Consider the following 22,559-nt stretch of genomic DNA (forward strand, 5'->3'; position numbering starts at 1 on the left):
GAATAGGAATAAGAAGTTATCCTGCAATTTCAGCTCCGGGCACATGAGCAGCCCCCCCTACAATCAGCAAGCCTTTATTAGCATAATACATGCAGCCACGCCCCCACACTGGGACGCTACTCATCAGCACACGCCGAGTCTCCGCCCCCCGGTCCTGAATATGCAGCATATCGGCAGAGGCCCCGCCCCCAGCTCATGAATATGCAGCGCTATTAGCATACCGGCGGATGACCCGCCCCCACATCGGCAGAGCTGGCCAGCGGCCCCTCAGACGGCCATTTGTATCACGGCGGCGGCGTAGGGACCCCCGCCCCGGGCATGGCCGGTTGGAAGGACGGCTCGGTGCAGGACAAGCACCGGCTAGTGGTGGTAGGAGGAGGCGGGGTGGGCAAGTCCGCGCTCACCATCCAGTTCATTCAGGTGGGTACAGCCGCTGGGGGCCAACGTGAGGGCTGCTGCTGGGACGGGAGTGTGTGTGGAGGCATGGCATAGACTGGGGGTGGGAGGTGCAGGGGCCCCGGGGGCCACACTGTAACATGATGGTTATAGGTGGGAGCTGGGGTGCTGGTAACAGGGTACCAGGGGCCACAGGGCCATGCGCTGTGCAGGACAGTGGTGTGTACGCAGGACAGGGAATGCAGAGGTGCTGGGGCCCCGGGGCCACACACTAGGTTATGTTGGACAGTGCTGTGCTGGTTATCGGTGGGAGCTGGGGGTCCCTGTGCAGGAATGTATGACCAGGCACGGCATAGTCTGGTTATGTGGAGGTACTGGGGCCCCAGGGGCCACACAAGGCTATGCTGGGCAGTATATACTGGCTATAGGTGAAAGCTGGGCTACCAGGGGGGACCGGTGTCACTGGGCTGTGCAGGAATGTGTGACCAGGCATGGAGTAGACTGGTAATATGGAGGTGCTGGGGTCCCAGGGGCCACATTAGGGTCTGTATGGCAGTAATATGCTTGTTATACTGGGAGCTGGGCTGCTAGGGGCTGTGCAGGAATGTAGTCCTTGGACTCTGCGTTGTAAATATAGCAGTGCTGGGTGACCTGGGGTCATATATTGGGAGCAGGGGTGTAGTAATAACGTGTGTGTGTGAGCATTGGCTGTAATGCGGCTGGCAGCGTTGGGGTGCAGGACTATACTGTAGGGCAGTAAGAATCAGTATGTACCCCTGTTGTTTCTGTACCCCACTGTTATGGGTACAGGGGGTGCCCTGCGTGCGCCGTATGTAGTGTACGGGTCCAGTCGCCCCCCCATCTCTTCTCCCAGTGTAGGGAACATCATTTGTCCCCCCCAGTAGTGATATTAGCTCCATCTCCCGGTATAAATGTGTATTTATACCCTCTGCTTCCGAATGGGCAACACACCTGTAGCCTGCAGCTTACAAACTTTTCACCCTTCCCCATTTGTTTACAGTAACTGTGCGATCCAGACGGGCACACGCAATACCTAATTACTGTAACACGTGTAATCCCGGTGGTGAAACATGTTTGTGCAGAGAGGTATTAGTAATTACAGGGGTTTGAGTAGTCTTTACACCCCGCTCCGTGACAGGGGGTCTGCGCAGAACGTGTCCGCATAGTGGGAGAGAGATGTCTAAAATCCAGTTTATTTAAAGAGTTTACATGAAACCTATTTCATCAGCAGCCAAAAATAATTACGTGTTGTATAAATCCAAAGTAAAGCCATCTTTATGAGAAGAACTACCGGTCTCAGCATGCTCCGTCTACGGGTTACCTCAGCTTGTGCAACCCTGTAATACTTTAAATTGTCTATGCCCTCTGCGTGGGCTAAGTGAATGGGTGAGCAGCTAAATGCCAGCTTTCCGTCTTATGCAGATTGTAAGCCTTTGTGGTCGGCTGCCTTTGTTTTTGATCTGTGCGGTTACTGAACTACCTTGTTGTTTGTGTACTTTAACACCTACGTGTAAGATCACAGAGTGCTTCTAGTACACACACGGTGTGTATGCCTCCGTTAACACTATGCCACAATCGTGCCACCTGAGGTCCCACAAAGTGACGTCCCGTGCTCTACATGTTACAGGGTGCGGCTGATTATTTGGTTTTATACGCGCCGTTGTCACGGGGCAAAGTACGTTCTGTCACGGTGCATAGCTCCAACTAGGTGATACTTATACTCCGTGGCGTTACTGGATCCTTCATCCTATGCATTGATGTGTATACGGGACTTCTACATAAATATACACGCTCTATTCACATTAGTCACCGCAGAAGGATTCCGTTGCTGTGTGTCGCCGCACCTTCTCGCGTTGATTGAATCATTGCGTCAAACAGAACAGAATGTTGGCAGAGCGTTCGCTGGTGAAAGTTCACTTTGACCGATGTGTGTGAGAACCTTTGCTGAGATTCCAAAGAATTTGCAGTAATTGTCAGGACCCGTTCTGTGTAGGGTGTGTTTCATTTCACTTTACTGCTTGCACCTAATAAAATACTCTTTTGAACGTTGCTGCCCGACGTCTGAGAGACCCCTGTTCAATGGTACAAACTAGGTCTGTTATCTTTATTGAGCAGGACAAATCAGAGGAGCCAATTGGCCAACACGCCTGAACGTTTACGGTTAGAGATGCAAGACTTTTTCTTGGTACCATAAAACATCCTGCTGCCTCCTAATTTGCACGGATTCCTCAGTATACATTATTTTTTGCCCCCTCTCCTATTGCTGGATCAGAGGGAGGGATGGCTACGTAGCTCATGGTCATTGGGGTTTTTCGACACCTTGTTGCTCCCCTGTGATGGCCACTTGGTGATGGCGATAAATACGAAAGTGGGACAAGGGTGTTGTTTTTGTAAGCTGAGGTGTGTGACTTCTTACCACTCTGCATGTCAGGAATATAAATAAAATGACACAATGGTTCTTTAGATTCTGACCCCAGGAGTTGAAAGGTCATCAGAAAGTGGAGAAGTGTAGCAGTTGCCCGTAGCAACTAGTCAGCTTTTACTATCGTTTTATAGAATGTACTTGAGTAAAGCTACCTGAAATCTGCATCACGGCCGGCACTTATCCCAGGTGCTGCTACTTGACGCAACTAATCCCATCTTTGCGGGAAATAGTGGATGTCGCAGGAGGTAATTGAATAGCTCCCGGGCAGATTTGAATCGCCGCAACGTGCCTAATTCCCTGGCAGGCTTAAAGGACGACAGCAATTTCCATAATGCCCAAATGTGCTGCCATGTCTCCTCATCACCCCCTTCCTCCACCAGTATCGCCCCGGGGCTCATTCTGGTGCTGATCAGTCAGATACTAAGCAGCTGTAGTTGGGACTATCTGTATATTTATCCATTATCTGTATATTTTATTGGCAAATTCTAATTTGTGGAGTTTTCCTTTTTAGAGGGACATTCAGTTGCCCCTTACTTTGGACGGGTTTAGCTGCTTTTCGCCTCTAAACCTGGTGCATTTGGGCGCAGAACAATTGAATTGAATGTCGCCCATGACTTAGACGCGCTCAAAACAATTGAATTCCCCCCTTAAAATAGTTTTTCTCTAACGTCCTAGTGGATGCTGGGACTCCGTCAGGACCATGGGGAATAGCGGGCTCCGCAGGAGACAGGGCACATCTAAAAAAGCTTTTAGGTCACATGGTGCGTACTGGCTCCTCCCCCTATGACCCTCCTCCAAGCCTCAGTTAGGTTTTTGTGCCCGTCCGAGAGGGTGCAATCTAGGTGGCTCTCCTAAAGAGCTGTTTAGAAAAGTTTTTTTTTTAGGTTTCAATCTCAGTGATTCCTGCTGGCAACAGGATCACTGCATCGAGGGACTTAGGGGAGAGATTTCCAACTCACCTGCGTGCAGGATGGATTGGAGTCTTAGGCTACTGGACACTTAGCTCCAGAGGGAGTCGGAACACAGGTCAGCCTGGGGTTCGTCCCGGAGCCGCGCCGCCGATCCCCCTTACAGACGCTGAAGAGACGGCAGAACGGAGGTCCGGAAAGCAGGCGGCAGAAGACTCCTCAGTCTTCTTGAAGGTAGCGCACAGCACGGCAGCTGTGCGCCATTGTTGTCACACGGCTCACTGACTCAGTCACGGATTGTGCAGGGCGCTGCTGGGGGCGCCCTGGGCAGCAATATAATTACCTTTAGTGGCAAAATAAATACATCACATATAGCCATTAAGGCTATATGTATGTATTTTAACCCAGGCCAGTTCTTAAAAACCGGGGAAAAGCCCGCCGAAAAAGGGGCGGAGCTTATTCTCCTCAGCACTCAGCGCCATTTTCCTGCTCAGCTCCGCTGGTGAGGAAGGCTCCCAGGTCTCTCCCCTGCACTGCACTACAGAAACAGGGTAACAAAGAGAAGGGGGGCATAAATTGGCGATATTTATATATTAAGAGCGCATATATAGTAAACAACACCTTCTAGGGTTGTTTATATACATTTATAGCGCTTTTGGTGTGTGCTGGCAAACTCTCCCTCTGTCTCCCCAAAGGGCTAGGGGGTCCTGTCTTCGATTAGAGCATTCCCTGTGTGGCTGCTGTGTGTCGGTACGTGTGTGTCGACATGTATGAGGACGATGTTGGTGTGGAGGCAGAGCAATTGCCGATGATGGTAATGTCACCCCCTAGGGAGTCGACACCGGAATGGATGGCTTTAGTTATGGAATTACGTGATAATGTCAGCACATTACAAAAGTCAGTTGACGAAATAAGACGCCCGGCAAACCAGTTAGTACCGGTTCAGGCGTCTCAGACACCGTCAGGGGCTGTAAAACGTCCTTTACCTCAGTCAGTCGACACGGGTACCGACACAGATGAATCTAGTGTCGACGGTGAAGAAACAAACGTATTTTCCAATAGGGCCACACGTTATATGATCACGGCAATGAAGGAGGCTTTGCAGATCTCTGATACTGCTGGTACCTCAAAAAGGGGTATTATGTGGGGGGTGAAAAAACTACCTGTATTTTTTCCAGAATCAGAGGAATTGAATGACGTGTGTGATGAAGCGTGGGTTAACCCCGATAGAAAACTGCTAATTTCCAAGAAGTTATTGGCATTATACCCTTTCCCACCAGAGGTTAGGGCGCGCTGGGAAACACCCCCTAGGGTGGATAAGGCGCTCACACGTTTATCAAAGCAAGTGGCGTTGCCGTCTCCTGATACGGCCGCCCTCAAGGATCCAGCAGATAGGAGGCTGGAAACTACACTGAAGAGTATATACACACATACTGGTGTTATACTGCGACCGGCAATAGCCTCAGCCTGGATGTGCAGTGCTGGGGTAGTGTGGTTGGATTCTCTGACTGAAAATATTGATACCCTGGATAGGGACAGTATTTTATTGACTCTAGAGCAATTAAAGGATGCTTTCCTTTATATGCGAGATGCTCAGAGGGATGTTTGTACTCTAGCATCAAGAGTAAGCGCGATGTCCATATCTGCCAGAAGAAGTATATGGACGCGACAGTGGTCAGGTGATGCGGATTCCAAGAGGCATATGGAAGTATTGCCATATAAAGGAGAGGAATTGTTTGGGGTCGGTCTTTCGGACCTGGTGGCCACGGCAACTGCCGGCAAATCCACTTTTTTACCTCAGACCCCCTCCCAACAGAAAAAGACACCGTCTTTTCAGCCGCAGTCCTTTCGCTCCTATAAAAAGCGACCAAAAGGACAGTCTTATCTGCCGCGAGGCAGAGGAAAGGGTAAGAAAGGGCAGCAAGCAGCCCCTGCCCAGGAACAGAAGCCCGCCCCGGCTTCTACAAAGCCATCAGCATGACGCTGGGGCTTTACAAGCGGACTCAGGAACGGTGGGGGGTCGACTCAAGATTTTCAGCAATCAATGGGTTCACTCACAAGTGGACCCGTGGGTCCTGCAGATAGTATCTCAGGGTTACATGCTGGAGTTCGAAAGGTCTCCCCCTCGCCGGTTCCTAAAGTCTGCTTTACCAACGTCTCCCTCAGAAAGGACGTCGGTTTTGGAAGCCATTCACAAGCTGTATTCTCAGCAGGTGATAGTCAAGGTACCCCTCCTACAACAGGGAAAGGGGTATTATTCCACACTATTTGTGGTACCGAAACCGGACGGTTCGGTAAGGCCTATTCTAAATCTGAAATCCTTGAACCTGTACATAAAGAAATTCAAGTTCAAGATGGAGTCACTCAGAGCAGTGATAGCGAATCTGGAAGAAGGAGACTTCATGGTGTCCTTGGACATAAAAGATGCTTATCTACATGTCCCGATTTACCCCTCACACCAAGGGTATCTCAGGTTCGTGATACAAGACTGTCATTATCAGTTTCAAACGCTGCCGTTTGGGTTGTCCACGGCCCCTCGGGTCTTTACCAAGGTAATGACCGAAATGATGGTTCTTCTACGAAGAAAAGGCGTATTAATTATCCCTTACTTGGACGATCTCCTGATAAGGGCAAAGTCCAGAAAACAGCTGGAAGTCGGTGTAGCGCTAACACAAGTAGTGCTTCAGCAACACGGGTGGATTCTAAATCTTCCAAAATCTCAATTGACCCCGACAACACATCTGCTGTTCCTGGGCATGATTCTGGACACGGTTCAGAAAAAGGTATTTCTCCCGGAAGAGAAAGCAAGGGAGTTATCCGAACTTGTCAAGAACCTCCTAAAACCAGGAACTGTGTCAGTACATCAATGCACAAGAGTCCTGGGAAAGATGGTGGCTTCGTACGAAGCGATTCCATTCGGCAGATTCCATGCACGAACATTTCAGTGGGATCTGCTGGACAAATGGTCCGGATCGCATCTGCACATGCATCAGCGGATAACACTGTCACCGAGAACAAGGTTGTCTCTCCTGTGGTGGTTGCAGACTGCCCATCTGTTAGTGGGCCGCAGATTCGGCATACAGGACTGGGTCCTGGTGACTACGGATGCCAGCCTACGAGGTTGGGGAGCAGTCACAAAGGGAAGAAACTTCCAGGGCGTGTGGTCAAACCTGGAGACGTCTCTTCACATAAATATACTGGAGCTAAGAGCGATCTACAATGCTCTAAGCCTGGCAAAATCGCTGCTTCAGGGTCAGCCGGTGTTGATCCAGTCCGACAACATCACGGCAGTCGCCCACGTAAACCGACAAGGCGGCACGAGAAGCAGGAGTGCAATGGCAGAAGCTGCAAGGATTCTGCGCTGGGCGGAGAATCATGTCGTAGCACTGTCAGCAGTGTTCATCCCGGGAGTGGACAACTGGGAAGCAGATTTCCTCAGCAGACACGACCTTCACCCGGGAGAGTGGGGACTTCATCCAGAAGTTTTCCACATGATTGTGAACCGTTGGGAAAAACCAAAGGTGGACATGATGGCGTCTCGCCTCAACAAAAAATTGGACAGGTATTGCGCCAGGTCAAGAGACCCTCAGGCAATAGCTGTGGACGCTCTGGTAACACCGTGGGTGTACCAGTCAGTGTATGTGTTCCCTCCTCTGCCTCTCATACCAAAGGTACTGAGAATTATACGGAAAAGAGGAGTAAGAACAATACTGGTAGCTCCGGACTGGCCAAGAAGAACTTGGTATCCGGAACTTCAAGAGATGCTCACGGAGGATCCGTGGCCTCTACCTCTAAGAAGGGATCTGCTTCAGCAGGGACCTTGTATGTTCCAAGACTTACCGCGGCTGCGTTTGACGGCATGGCGGTTGAACGCCGGATTCTAAAAGAGAAGGGCATTCCTGAGGAAGTTATTCCTACTTTAATTAAAGCCAGGAAAGAAGTGACCGCACAACATTATCACCGCATTTGGAGAAAATATGTTGCGTGGTGTGAGGCCAAGAAGGCTCCAACGGAAGAATTTCAATTGGGTCGATTCTTACATTTCCTGCAAGCAGGATTGTCTATGGGCCTCAAATTGGGGTCCATTAAAGTTCAAATTTCGGCCTTATCAATTTTCTTCCAGAAGGAATTGGCGTCAGTGCCTGAAGTACAAACTTTTGTCAAAGGTGTACTACATATACAACCCCCAATAGTGCCTCCAGTGGCACCGTGGGATTTGAACGTGGTTCTAAATTTTCTCAAATCTCATTGGTTTGAGCCTTTAAAATCGGTAGATTTAAAATACCTTACATGGAAGGTAACCATGCTGTTGGCCCTGGCTTCAGCCAGGAGAGTTTCGGAGTTGGCAGCTTTGTCATACAAAAGCCCATATCTGATATTCCATTCGGACAGGGCAGAATTGAGGACACGTCCTCAATTTCTCCCTAAGGTGGTTTCGGCATTTCACTTGAACCAGCCTATTGTGGTGCCTGCGGCTACTAGCGACTTGGAGGACTCCAAGTTACTGGACGTTGTCAGAGCATTAAAAATATATATTTCAAGGACAGCTGGAGTCAGAAAATCTGACTCGTTGTTTACATTGTATGCACCCAACAAGTTGGGTGCTCCTGCGTCTAAACAGACGATTGCACGTTGGATATGTAGTACAATCCAACTTGCACATTCTGTGGCAGGCCTGCCACAGCCTAAATCTGTAAAGGCCCATTCCACAAGGAAAGTGGGCTCATCCTGGGCGGCTGCCCGAGGAGTCTCGGCATTACAACTTTGCCGAGCAGCTACGTGGTCAGGGGAGAACACGTTTGTAAAATTTTACAAATTTGATACTCTGGCTAAAGAGGACCTGGAGTTCTCTCATTCGGTGCTGCAGAGTCATCCGCACTCTCCCGCCCGTTTGGGAGCTTTGGTATAATCCCCATGGTCCTGACGGAGTCCCAGCATCCACTAGGACGTTAGAGAAAATAAGAATTTACTTACCGATAATTCTATTTCTCATAGTCCGTAGTCGATGCTGGGCGCCCATCCCAAGTGCGGATTGTCTGCAATGCTTGTACATAGTTATTGTTACAAAAATCGGGTTATTACTGTTGTTGTGAGCCATCTGTTCAGAGGCTACTTCGTTTGTGTTATCATACTGTTAACTGGGTTCAGATCACAAGTTGTACGGTGTGATTGGTGTGGCTGGTATGAGTCTTACCCGGGATTCAAGATCCTTCCTTATTGTGTACGCTCGTCCGGGCACAGTACCTAACTGAGGCTTGGAGGAGGGTCATAGGGGGAGGAGCCAGTACGCACCATGTGACCTAAAAGCTTTTTTAGATGTGCCCTGTCTCCTGCGGAGCCCGCTATTCCCCATGGTCCTGACGGAGTCCCAGCATCCACTACGGACTATGAGAAATAGAATTATCGGTAAGTAAATTCTTATTTTCATTTTAAATCCCGCCCCCCCCCTTATCTGCACACCATTTTGGGTTGCCGCACTGCGGTCCCACCATGTGCTATTTAGTAGGTTCTTGCTCCTGGTTGGCGGGTACCCCTGCTGGTCACTGGCAGTCAGGGAAGAGAGAAGCATCACCCTGTAAGTCAGCGACCTCTGGCTCCTGACTAGGCAAACTCATCCAATCAGGAGGCGGCTATCGTCTCAGGTATTTGCGCTGAATATCTCCTCTCTGGCGTATGGGCGTCTTAGGGAGCTACATGTGCACAGGTTAGGAAGGGAAGAGCCTTAACAGCCTCTGGAAAAACGAACTTGTGTTAAACTCTAAAATAAGTGCTTGCCTAGGGAAGGAAATTACTTGAATTCCACTCCTACCCCCGTGCTGCAAAGGAAGATTCCATCTTTGTTTTTAGACGATGCCGTGCACACATGATAGACCAGAAATCGTGAAAGCGGCAAATAAGTAATTCTGGGGCAAATAACAAGTGTGACCCGTCGGCCTTTACCCCATAACGCTCAGTAAAAATGTCTTCATTCACCGTGACAGCTGCAGGTAATTTCAAAACGGTGGAACGGAGTGGTGGGAAGACAGCGGTGAATGTGTTAATTATTTTGGAGCAGAGCGTTGTCCTCCCCCTTGGCCAGCTCCGACCTCGTCCATCGTGTGACGCCATGGCTTGTTCTGTGGTTGGATGTGACACAGCTGTTGCCCAGGCAGTTTGTTTCTGGCTGTCACTTGCTGACCTGTCACAAGATCCACACATTCCCCCCCTGTCCTCGCATGTTGTGTTTTCATTTTTAGCTGCATAGTTGGCGGCACGGGGACATTAGGCCTACCAGCTGGCAATTGGTGCCATAGGTAGAGGAGGGTGACTGCTTTATAAATGGAATACCGGCTGTGTGTCTGCAAGCTTACAATATATTCTGTGGGCTTTCGGCACCCGCTAATAGACGGTAGAGAGAATGCAATAAATGTAGGCGTCCTATGTAAAGCTGCTCCTTGACAGCAACTAATCACCTGTGTAATTCATAAGTAATGGGATGGAAACTGACTACAATTGTTGCTGAATTTGTGCCGAAGGTTGGAATAAACCCTTTCAAGGAGTTATGGTTGCTGTTGGGAGATGACACCGTTTACATCCAGGAGACTGATTCATGCCTTATATCTAGTGCAGCGGTAATTAATTGCTTTTCAGACATATTTTTACAGACACCTATTTTGGTTAGAGAGTGCTTAGCGCGGCTGTGTCGCAAAGTCATTGGCGCACCAATCAGGGTTTTTTGTCTTGATTTGAGCCAACGTGTATGCGGATACACCTGTGTGTATGTTAGATCTGATATAGAAGTATACTGCATATGATTCACAAAAATAATCATTGATCTTTTCCAAGATCGCTATGAAGCAGTCTGACACTTTGGAGGTGCGTGGGCGGAATGATTCATATTTTTTTATTATTTGAGTCTGTCCTAACAGGGAAACTCTGGGTAGATATTTGGTGTTGTCCTGCACTGACACGTGTCGGCGCGGCTTATCAGATGGCTGCCACGGATACTGTTTATTCACGCTCCCTAAATAAAACGTCTTGCAGCAGTTACTACAGTGACGCAGTCAGAGGAGCGTGCTGGGCTCTTACTGTCGCCTCCAGAGTAATTGGGTGATTCTGAACCACAGTAACAAGACTACTAAACAGTTGGGGGTAAACGTAGGACTCAAAGTGTTTTTAATTTTTTTTTTTCTGTGCTGATCACCGTTGATTTTAATCTCCTGACCTCGGGATTTATTGTTCACCAGTTTGGAAGGTAAAAAGTCACGGGAGGGGGGAATTAAGGGGGTCATTCTGAGTTGATCGCTTGCTGCCGTTGTTCGCAGCGGTCATGCTTAAAATCGGCATTTCTGCGTATGCACCGCAATGCGACGTCAAAAGCCAACCCTCCAACGTTAGAATCAACGCACACGAAGAGTAAGTCCAGGGCTGGTCTTGTTTTGCACAAAATGTTTTTGCAGGCGCAATGCGTTTGCATGACTGCTAAAAACTGCTAGCGAGCGATCAACTCGGAATGACCCCCTAAGTCATTTATCACAACCACAGCAGTGCTGGTAGCTACTCAATTGCTTGTGCTGATGGACGCAAGTGGCACGGTCGCCCATCACTCCTGGGGTGCGAGCAGAAATTTCCTACCAGATTAGAGCACTTGGCCGCCTTAACTGGGAGAAGCTGCTTTACCCGGCTAAACCCTATATTTTGGGTGCGACATCCGCAGTAAGTGATGGGCAGTTGCGCCCAGCGGCACAACTAAATAGCTACCATCACTTTAAACAGGAGATACGGCCGTGTTAAAACAATTGCATCCCCCGCCCCAAAATAGTCATTGTCTAAATGGCATGCCATGGTTTAGGGGAAATCGGCATTATCACCGTTTAGAATAAAAATTCTCCCTCCCTTTCAGTAATGTGTCGTACTAGCTGCCGCATCCTGGTCCTCTAGGTATGTCTCTCCCTCTCAGTCTTAATGGTTTATGTTGTTTCATTGAGTTTTTTTTTTTTTTTTTTTTTTAACCAATCAATTACTTTTTAGTAACCAAAGAAGTGATTGGTAGGTGCTCACAAATTAATAATACAAGTAGGCGATGAGTAATAATGACTATGGGACCATCGGAAATGATTGAAAACTCATACAGGGCCCATTGTAAATAATAATAGTAGATATATGGAGCAATTATAATTAATAAAAATGTGGGGAAAGTTTTCTTTTTAAACAGTGCGGTGTACTTTGATTTATCTAACCCCCTCCCCTTCATGTTACCCACAAGGGAGGAGTACCAAGAATCTGCCTATGTGGCACTGAGCTGGGTAACCCTAGGTGGGTTCGGGCCCCATCTAGAAGACTGGGACTGATGTGTTGGTTTTTAACCCGTTCTGTGGAGAAAATATTATTAATTACAAGGCACGATCTTGTAATGTCTAGTGTGGCAGTGCCCAGCTGGTGTTATGTTGTGTAGGTACGATATTACTGTGGATGAGCCCCAGGCGTTTCTTTCCTCCGCCATGTTTCCTGCAGACGGCGGCTAGCAAGCTATTTGTGGTGCTGCCTGTATTACACAGTCCTGCAGTAGAGGAGTGAATGCAGCAGGCAGCTTATACACTGATCTGCTCTTATACGTACAGACAGCGTAGCCAAACGCATTAGGGCTTATTTACTTGCTTTGTATTATGGTGCAAACTTTGGGGTCGATTCAATTCACCGACAGTTGAATAGCACCGGGAATTAGCTCCCGGCGCTATTCAATTCAGCTCAAGTTCAGTCGGCGATGGCCCGTTCTCCCGGACTTAACAGGTTGATTTGTCGGGAGAACGGGCATTCTCCGACTTAACTCCCCGCCGCGAAGCTGATTCCCGACAGAATCGGCCTCGCGCCGGCCCTTTTGTCAGATTTCTTCTCTCATCCCCCGGGGGTGAGAGAAGAATTCCAGACAATTGAGTGTCGCTTGGCGCTGTATTCCGGCGCTATTCAACTGTTGGTGAATTGGATCGACCCCTTTTAGACCAAACTACAGCCAAGCCGCAGTTCGCCGGGATCTGCCTGGTGCTGGTTCGGCAACGGAAGCCGATGTTACGTCGCTGTGGTTTAGGGTCAACTGCAAGGTTAGTAAATGATTTCAAATCGGTAAAGATGAGAGAGAACTATCCAGAGCAGCTGACAGCCTATGAAGAAATCTAATCCTAGATCAGTGGTTCCCAAATGCAGTCCTAAAGGCCCCCCCAACAGTCCAGGTCTTAAGGATATCCGTGCTTAGGCACAAGTAACTTAATTAGTACCTCAGTCAGTTTGAGTATAACATCTGTTCACAAACAGGGATATCCCTAAAACCTGCACTGTTTGGGTGCATTGAAGAACTATTTGGGAACCACTGTCCTATACATTAAAATGTTTTAGTCTTAAGCCAAATGTTAAATTTTAAAGGGGAATTTTAAATGTACAAAATATATTTAAAGGGTCTTTTTATGTTATTTTTTAACGCCTGATATTGGTAGAATATCCCGTAAAATAGATGCTTATATCAGGAGGGTAGTGATGTCACTCATTGAGAGGTGGGTCCTTGAGGGAAAATGTGAAGGTAGAACACGCGTGGATAAAGGATGACCTCTCACCAGCAAATTGCTTTCACTCCTATTGCAACCTGTATATTAGAGATTGTCATGGAATGATTTCACCTGTATAGAAGCACACATCGCGGAGCGTCATGCCTTCATAGGACAGCAGAACTTGTTGCTGACGTACAGTGTGTCCGTGTTATAGAGTAGAGGGTACAACGTTTCCATTATATCCCTGTGCAAGCTACTTGGCCCGTCGCACAAGTCATAACACAGTTTGGAGACATTTTGTTTTTAATTATATTTATTTGATTTGAAAGCTGAACAACTTGTTTATCTCCGTATTCTTGTGAAATACAGATATAACATTACCAATCCAGGATCTGCATATGAGATTATGACGTAACCCCTCAGTAATGTAGTAATGGCACTTGGGTAATTCCTGTTTGATTCCTGTTGCGATTGCATTAACGCCCAATTTATAAACCTGTCATCGCTGGCTTAAAAATAGCGCACGCCCTTTCCCAGGCGTATATATCACTTCACCTTATTATGTCCTTCTTGCCAGGCTACCTGAGTTGGATTGTAAGCTCTGCGGGCAGGGACCAGTGTGGTTATAGAACCGCAGTATATCTTTACCTTTGTTTCCTGCGTACTAAATTATTTGAAACCATTGAACTGCAGGCCTGCTGCCATCTGCTCCTGCATGTGCGGAACGCACGGGACGGCTGCAATCTGGTGCATGCGCCACTTTTCAGCAGGGAACGAGCGTGAAGACCGCAGTAAACGTGGCTTGCTTGCACGTGGGAAGATAAGGAACACGGCGAGAGTTGCACATATACAGTTGTTATGCCACTTTCGGTGTATGTTTTTAATATATATATATTAATAATAGTTTTAATATATAAACGCTATTGAGGCTAAGAAACATGCTGGTTTTCATCTGTCTTTTAACTAGAAGGCTCTATAGAGAGTAGAGACTGCCGGACAAGCCACAAAGGATGCCATAGAGCCCGTTTGTTTCTGTCTGTGCCTCGTTCACCCATGTGATAAGCGTCATTGTTCCCTATGGAGAATGGTCTGAGGACACGCACTGATATCTCAATACCCAAGAGGACCATGGATGGAAGAAAGTATTGCATTGCTGCATCTATTATTTTGAAGTGAATGTCCACGGATGGGATTTCTCCTTCATCCACTAGGGGACACTGGAGCCATATAGACAATGGGGTATAGACTAGTATATAATTGGAGCCCTGGCGCTTGATCTTTTTTCAGGAAGCGTAGCTGTCTCCTCCCTCTATATCCCTCCAAGCCCAGTTGTCTAGGGTTTTGGGGTTTGCCCGGAGAACGGTGACCTTGATGTACGCTGTGTTAATCTTGCCTCTGCTCTAGAACATTAACTCATCGCTAGATCTGTGAAGATGGCGGGGAACGAATTGCCGGCAGCAGGCCTCAGCCCAATCCCGACCACGTCCAGCCGCTTGAGTTTATTGATCGTCCGTCTTCAGGAACACACAAGTGTGAGCTTACACTAAGGATTTAACATCCTGCCTGCAAGTCACTGTGTACACAAACAGTGTGTCACCCTTTTGTACTCTAAAATGTCACTCGCTGTGTAAATATTCAGATATATTTACTTGTATACCTTTGATCTCACCAATCTTCCTGGCACTCTATCTTAGGAAACTGTAGCTGAAGGTCGCGGATACCTGCACGAGCCTTTTAATAACTCTTGGCTTGTATTAAATACAAATATATTCCTGTTGTTCAGGATGTGGATGGGTTTGCTGACAGATGTTTGTATTCACTCGCCTGGTTCTGTTATACTTGTGCATTTGCTTCAGTTAGCGTGGAGGGCGTGCAATGTGCGCATTTCCAGGTGTGCGCACATTGTGTTCCATTGCTTGAGATATATCGAGAGATCTTTATTTGATTTACATGTAGGATCCTTGCATGTGTTTCTTTTACAATGGAGTGCACGAGTCGGATCTTTAGGCTCTCCTCGGGTGACCTATCTTAACTAGAACCCTGCCAGGCATACAGGATATCCTTGATGTCTTGCTTGTGCCCGCCACCCGTTCTGCATCTGCAGCGTCTTGTTTCTCTGGTCAACTAAAGCGAGTATGATGGCGCACACATTGCGGTCCAGACTGGGTTACTTCTACATTTGTAATAGTGTACTCTGTGTCCTGGGGTGGGGGAGGGGGGGCACGGTGCTGTTTTCTTTGGGTCATCGCCCGCAGTTTGTGTGAAAAAAGTGAGGTCTTTATTTATTGTGCGTGTTCCCTCGTCACCATGTCACTGGCTGGTGCCTCTGGGTGTGAAGCCGCCGCATACACTGCTTGTTTTTGTGTTACGGGGCCGTCACCGTGGGTATACGCTGGTGCTCGGTGGTCACATTGAAGACTGTTGTCTCTGTGGCAGCTTACTAACAAGGAAACTGATAATGGGCATTACCACAAGTGTGTGGGAGCAGTGTTATAATGTGTAAACACCATTTTTTCTATTCACCTTAGTGTAAGTTCACTGCTGTGAGTGTGTGATTTCCACCAGTGTGGCTTTCCAATAACTGTAACCACAGCAATGTGTTGTGGGGGTCCGTCAGGTAGGGAGATGACTCCTTCCAGTGGCCGCAGGACATGATTCTTCATACATGAAGTATTTAGGGTGATGTATATGGGGTCTGTAGTGTTACTGAAACCTTCACTAGCCCAGGGAGAGCCTTTAAAAAACATATTACCACAGTATAGTCTGCTTTTGTGGTTTTATATTGTTATTCTGTGTTCTTTGAGGGGTAAAAAGACTTTGAGGAAGATTTACTAAAACTTCGAAAAGACAAGTGGTGCTTTTGCCCATAGCAACCAGTCAGATTCAGTCTGTCATTTTCTAGACTACAATAGACCAGGGGTTCCCAGCCATGTTCCTCAAGGCACACTAAGTGCAGGTTTTAAAGATAGCCTTACTTGAGCACAGATGACGTAATTACCTCAGTTATTTTGACTTAACCATCTGTGCACAAGCATGGATATTACTAAAACCTGAACTGTTGATGTGCCTTGAGAACCAATGTTGGGGAAACGCTACAGTAGAGAAAATAAGATTTTACTTACCGATAAATCTATTTCTCGTAGTCCGTAGTGGATGCTGGGGACTCCGTCAGGACCATGGGGAATAGCGGGCTCCGCAGGAGACAGGGCACATCTAAAAAGCCTTTTAGGTCACATGGTGTGTACTGGCTCCTCCCCCTATGACCCTCCTCCAAGCTTCAGTTAGGTACTGTGCCCGGACGAGCGTACACAATAAGGAAGGATCTTGAATCCCGGGTAAGACTCATACCAGCCACACCAATCACACCGTACAACTTGTGATCTGAACCCAGTTAACAGTATGATAACAAAACACGAAGTAGCCTCTAAAAAGATGGCTCACAACAATAGTAATAACCCGATTTTTGTAACAATAACTATGTACAAACATTGCAGACAATCCGCACTTGGGATGGGCGCCCAGCATCCACTACGGACTACGAGAAATAGATTTATCGGTAAGTAAAATCTTATTTTCTCTAACGTCCTAGTGGATGCTGGGGACTCCGTCAGGACCATGGGGATTATACCAAAGCTCCCAAACGGGCGGGAGAGTGCGGATGACTCTGCAGCACCGAATGAGAGAACTCCAGGTCCTCTTTAGCCAGAGTATCAAATTTGTAAAATTTTACAAACGTGTTCTCCCCTGACCACGTAGCTGCTCGGCAAAGTTATAATGCCGAGACTCCTCGGGCAGCCGCCCAGGATGAGGCCACCTTCCTTGTGGAATGGGCATCTACATATTTCGGCTGTGGCAGGCCTGCCACAGAATGTGCAAGCTGAATTGTACTACAAATCTAGCGTGCAATAGACTGCTTAGAAGCAGGAGCACCCAGCTTGTTGGGTGCATACAATATAAACAGCAAGTCAGACTTTCTGACACCAGCCGTCCTAACTATATATATATATATATATATATATATATATATATATATATATTTTTAGGGCCCTGACAACGTCTAGTAAATTTGGAGTCCTCCAAGTCCCTAGTATCCGCAGGCACCACAATAGGTTGTTTCAGGTGAAAACGCTGACACCCCTTTAGGAAGAAACTGGAGACGAGACCCAGTTCTGCCCTGTTCAAATGGAAAATTTTTAATATGGGCTTTTGTAAGACAAAGCCGCCCATTCTGACAATCGCCTGGCCGAGGCCAGGGCTAACAACATGGTCACTTTCCATGTGAGATATTGGTCAACAGCATGGTCACTTTCCATGTGAGATATTTCAAATCCACAGATTTGAGCGGTTCAAACCAATATGAATATAAGGAATCCCAACACTATGTTGAGATCTCACGGTGCCCCTAGAGGCACAAAAGAGCTGTATATGCAATACACCCTTTACAATCTGGACTTCAGGAACTGAAGTTAATTTATTTCTAGAAGAAAATCTACAGGGCCGAAATTTAAATCTTAATGAACCCCAATTTGAGGCTCAAAACACTCCTGTTTTCAGGAAGTGTAGAAATCGACCTAGTTGAATTTCCTTCGTGGAGCCTTCCTGGCCTCACCCACGCAACATATTTTCACCACATGTGGTGATGACGTTGTGCGGTCACCTCCTTCCTGGCTTTGACCAGGGTAGGTATGACCTCTTATGGAATGCCTTTTCCCTTCAGGATCCGGCATTCAACCGCCATGCCGTCACACGCAGCCGCGGTAAGTCTTGGAATATACATGGTACTTGCTGAAGCAAGTTCCTTCTTAGCTCCCCAGGCCCTTAGTCCTCTGTGAGCATCTCTTGAAGTTCCGGGTACCAAGTCCCTCTTGGCCAATCCGGAGCCACTAGTATAGTTCATACTCCTCTATGTCTTATAATTCTCAATACCTTGGTTATGAGAAACAGAGGAGGGAACACATACACTGACTGTTACACCCACGGTGTTACCAGAACATCCACAGCTATCGCCTGAAGGTCTCAAGACCTGGCGGAATACCTGTCCCGTTTTTTGTTCGGGCGGGACGCCATCATGTCCACCTTTGGTCTTTGCCAACGGTCCACAATCATGCTGAAAAACTTCCCTATGAAGTTTCCACTCTGCCGGGTGGAGGTAATGCCTGCTGAGGAAGTCTGCTTCCCAGTCGTCCACTCCCGGAAAGAACACTGCTGACAGTGCTATCACATGATTTTCCGCCTAGCGAAAAATCCTTGCAGTTTTGTCACTGCCCTCCTGCTTCTTGTGCCGCCCTTTCTGTTTACGTGGGCGACTGCCGTGATGTTATCCCACTGGATCAATACCGGCTGACCTTGAAGCAGAGGTCTTGCTAAGTTTAGAGCATTATAATTTTGCTCTTAGCTCCATCTATGTGGAGAGAATTCTCCAGACTTAATCACACTTCCTTGGAAATTTTTTCCCTGTGTGACTGTTCCCCAGCCTCTCAGGCTGGCCTCCGTGGTCACCGGCATCCAATCCTGAATGCCGAATCTGCGGCCCTCTAGACGATGAGCACTCTGTAATCACCACAGGAGAGACACCCTTGTCCTTGGATATAGGGTTATCCGCTGATGCATCTGAGGATGCGATCCGGACCATTTGTCCAGCAGATCCCACTGAAGTGTTATTGCGGGAAATCTGCCGAATGGAATTGCTTCGTAATAAGCCACCATTTTTACCAGGACTCTTGTGCAATGATGCACTGACGGTTTTCCTGGTTTTAGGAGGATCCCGATTAGCTCGGATAACTCCCTGGCTTTCTCCACTGGGAGAAACACGTTTTTCTGGACTGTGTCCAGAATCATCCCTAGGAACAGTAGACGTGTCGTCGGAAAAAGCTGCGATTTTGGAATATTTAGAATCCATTCGTGCTGTCGTAGAACTACTTAAGATAGTGCTACTCCGACCTCCAACTGTTCTCTGGACCTTGCCCTTATCAGGAAAGCGTCCATGTTTCTTTTAAGAAAAATCATCATTCCGGCCATTACCTTGGTAAAGACCCGGGGCGCCGTGGACAATCCAAACGGCAGCGTCTGAACTGATAGTGACAGTTCTGTACCAGGAACCTGAAGTACCCTTGGTGAGAAGGGCAAATTTGGACCTGTATGTAAGCGTCCCTGATATCCAGTGACACCATATCGTCCCCTTCTTCCTGGTTCGCTATCACTGCTCCGAGTGACTCCATCTTGATTTGAACGCTTGTATGTAAGTGTTCAAATATTTCAGATCTCACCGAGCCGGTTGGCTTCAGTACCACAATATAGTGTGGAATACTACCCCCTTCCTTGTTGTAAGAGGGGTACTTTGATTATCACCTGCTGGGAATACAGCCTGTGAATTGTGTGAGGGGGAGACGTCTCGAATTTCCAATGTACACCTGGGATACTACATGTAGGATCCCGGAGTTCCCTTGCGAGTGATTCTGAAACTCTTGAGATGACCCCCTACCGCACCTGAGTCCGCTTGTACGGCCCCAGCGTTATGCTGCGGACTTGGCAGAAGCTGTGAAGGGCTTCTGTTCCCGGGAATGGGCTGCTTGCTGCAGTCTTCTTCCCTTTCCTCTACCCCTGGGCAGATATGACTGGCCTTTGCCCGCCTGCCCGTATGGGGACGAAAGGACTGAGACTGAAAAGACTGTGTCCTTTTCTGCCGATATGTGACTCGGGGTAACAAAAGGTGGATTTTTCAGCTGTTGCCATGGCCACCAGGTCCAATGGACCGCCCCTTTATACGGCAATACTTCCATATGCCGTCTGGAATCTGCCTCACCTGACCACTATCGTGTCTTTGTCTGGCAGATATGTACATCACAATTACTCTTGATGCCAGAATGCAAATATGCCTCTGCGCATCACGCATATATAGAAATGCATCCTTAAAATGCTCTATAGTCAATAAAATCTTGTCCCTGTCAAGGGTATCAAAATTTTCAGTCAGGAAATCCGACCAAGCCCCCTCAGCGCTGCACATCCAGGCTGAGGCGATTGCTGGTCGTAGTATAACACCAGTATGTGTGTATATACTGTTATGATATTTTTCCAGCTTCCTATCAGCTGGCTCCTTGAGGGCGGCCGTATCTGGAGACGGTAACGCCATGTTTTTATAAGCGTGTGAGCGCCTTATCCACCCTAAGGTGTGTTTTCCCACTCGCCCTTACTTTTGGCGGGAAAGGGTATACCGCCCATAACTTTCTATCGGAGGAACCCCACGTATCATCACACACTTCATTTAATTTATCTGATTCAGGCAAAACTACAAGTAGTTTATTCCCACCCTACAAAATACCCTTATTTGTGGTACTTGTGGTATCAGAAATATGTAACACCTCCTTCATTGCCCTTAACATGTAACTTGTGGCCCTAAAGGAAAAATACGTTTGTTTCTTCACCGTCGACACTGGGGTCAGTGTCCGTGTCAGTGTCTGTCGACCGACTGAGGTAATTGGGCGTTTTTACAAGCCCCTGACGGTGTCTGAGACGCCTGGACCGATACTAATTTGTCCGCCGGCTGTCTCATGTCGTCAACCGGCTTGCAGCGTGTTGACATTATGACGTAATTCCATAAGTAAGCCATCCATTCCGGTGTCGACTCCCTAGAGAGTGACATCACCATTACAGGCAATTTGCTCCGTCTCCTCACCAACATTTTCCTCATACATGTCGACACACACGTACCGACCTACAGCACACACACAGGGAATGCTCTGATAGAGGACAGGACCCACTAGCCCTTTGGGGAGACAGAGGGAGAGTTTGCCAGCACACACCAAAAGCGCTATAATGTATATAACAACCCTAGAAGGTGTTGTTTCTATATATGCGCTCTTAATATATATATATATATCGCCAATTTATGCCCCCCTTCTCTTTAACCCTGTTTCTGTAGTGCAGTGCAGGGGAGAGTGGGAGCCTTCCTCACCAGCGGAGCTGGGCAGGAAAATGGCGCCTGTGTGCTGAGGAGAATAAGCTCCGCCCCTTTCTCGGCGGGCTTTTCCTCCCGGTTTGTTTAATACTGGCCTGGGTTAAAATACATACATATAGCCTTAATGGCTATATGTGGTGTATTTCTTTTGCCAAATTAGGTATTTATATTGCTGCCCAGGGCGCCCCCAGCAGCGCCCTGCACCCTCCGTGACCGTGTCAGTGAGCCTGTGAGACAACAATGGCGCACAGCTGCAGTGCTGTGCGCTACCTCTATGAAGACTGAGAAGCCTTCTGCCGCCTGTCACCGGACCTCCGTCTCCGCCGTCTTCAGCGTCTGTAAGGGGGATCGGCGGCGCGGCTCCGGGACGAACCCCAGGCTGACCTGTGTTCCGACTCCCTCTGGAGCTCAGTGTCCAGTAGCCTAAGACTTCAATCCTCCTGCACGCAGGTGAGTTGCAAGTCTCTCCCCTAAGTCCCACGTTGCAGTGATCCTGTCGCCAGCAGGAATCACTGATTAGTTTAAACCTAAAAAAGACTTTTCTAAACAGCTCTATAAGAGAGCCATCCAGGTTGCACCCTACTCGGACGGGCACAGAAACCTAACTGAAGCTTGGAGGAGGGTCATAGGGGGAGGAGCCAGTACACACCATGTGACCTAAAAGGCTTTTTAGATGTGCCCTGTCTCCTGCGGAGCCCGCTATTCCCCATGGTCCTGACGGAGTCCCCAGCATCCACTAGGACGTTAGAGAAATTATAGCAAAAATCTGGTTGGTTGTCGAGACCTCCAATTTTCATTTTTAGTGGGTAATTTAACTGCTTTTTGGGTTCTCCCGAAGGAGCTATTCAGTTGCTTTGCAGATCAGGCGCGAGTGAAGCAGGCGGCCATTATTTCTGCTGCCACTTTTCTGAGGTGGCGAGCCCAATTGCAAACAGGCGGCCTCTGTGCTTACCGAACCAATACTCGCGAGCAGGCGGCCTCAGAGCTCACTAGGAACGTTGCTGAGATGTGAAGCTGGGCCCCACAGGGACACTTTAATCCAGTGGTAGCCAACCCTGGTCCTCGAGAGCTACCAACAGTTCACATTTTCCAGCTCACCTAGCAGGTGTCATTACTCACTGACACATTTTAGAAGATCCACAGGTGGAGCTTGTTACTTCACTTGTGATTCTATGAGAAGACCTGGAAAAGGTGAACTGTTGGTAGCTCTTGAGGACCAGGGTTGACTACCCCTGCTTTAATCCAAATCACTTCTCCACAGGTTTCCCTTTTAATATGCAAAGCTAAGACTTTTAAGTGAGCTCTGGCCCTGATTCAGGTGCGGTTGTAGTAAGCAG

At 47.9% G+C, this 22,559-nt stretch overlaps 1 protein-coding gene across 1 annotated transcript in view; it reads left to right on the forward strand.

Moving 5' to 3' along the window:
• The first annotated feature begins 216 nt into the window (after positions 1-216).
• The window catches only part of RRAS2 (RAS related 2), a 60,859-nt gene continuing 38,516 nt past the window's right edge, over positions 217-22,559 (forward strand). The window contains exon 1 of the mRNA XM_063946484.1: positions 217-420. Within this exon, the coding sequence (XP_063802554.1) occupies positions 319-420 (102 nt within the window). The 5' untranslated portion in view covers positions 217-318. The remainder of the gene's footprint in view (positions 421-22,559) is intronic.

This window comes from Pseudophryne corroboree, chromosome 11 (assembly GCF_028390025.1).
Source record: "Pseudophryne corroboree isolate aPseCor3 chromosome 11, aPseCor3.hap2, whole genome shotgun sequence".
Taxonomy (NCBI): domain Eukaryota; kingdom Metazoa; phylum Chordata; class Amphibia; order Anura; family Myobatrachidae; genus Pseudophryne; species Pseudophryne corroboree.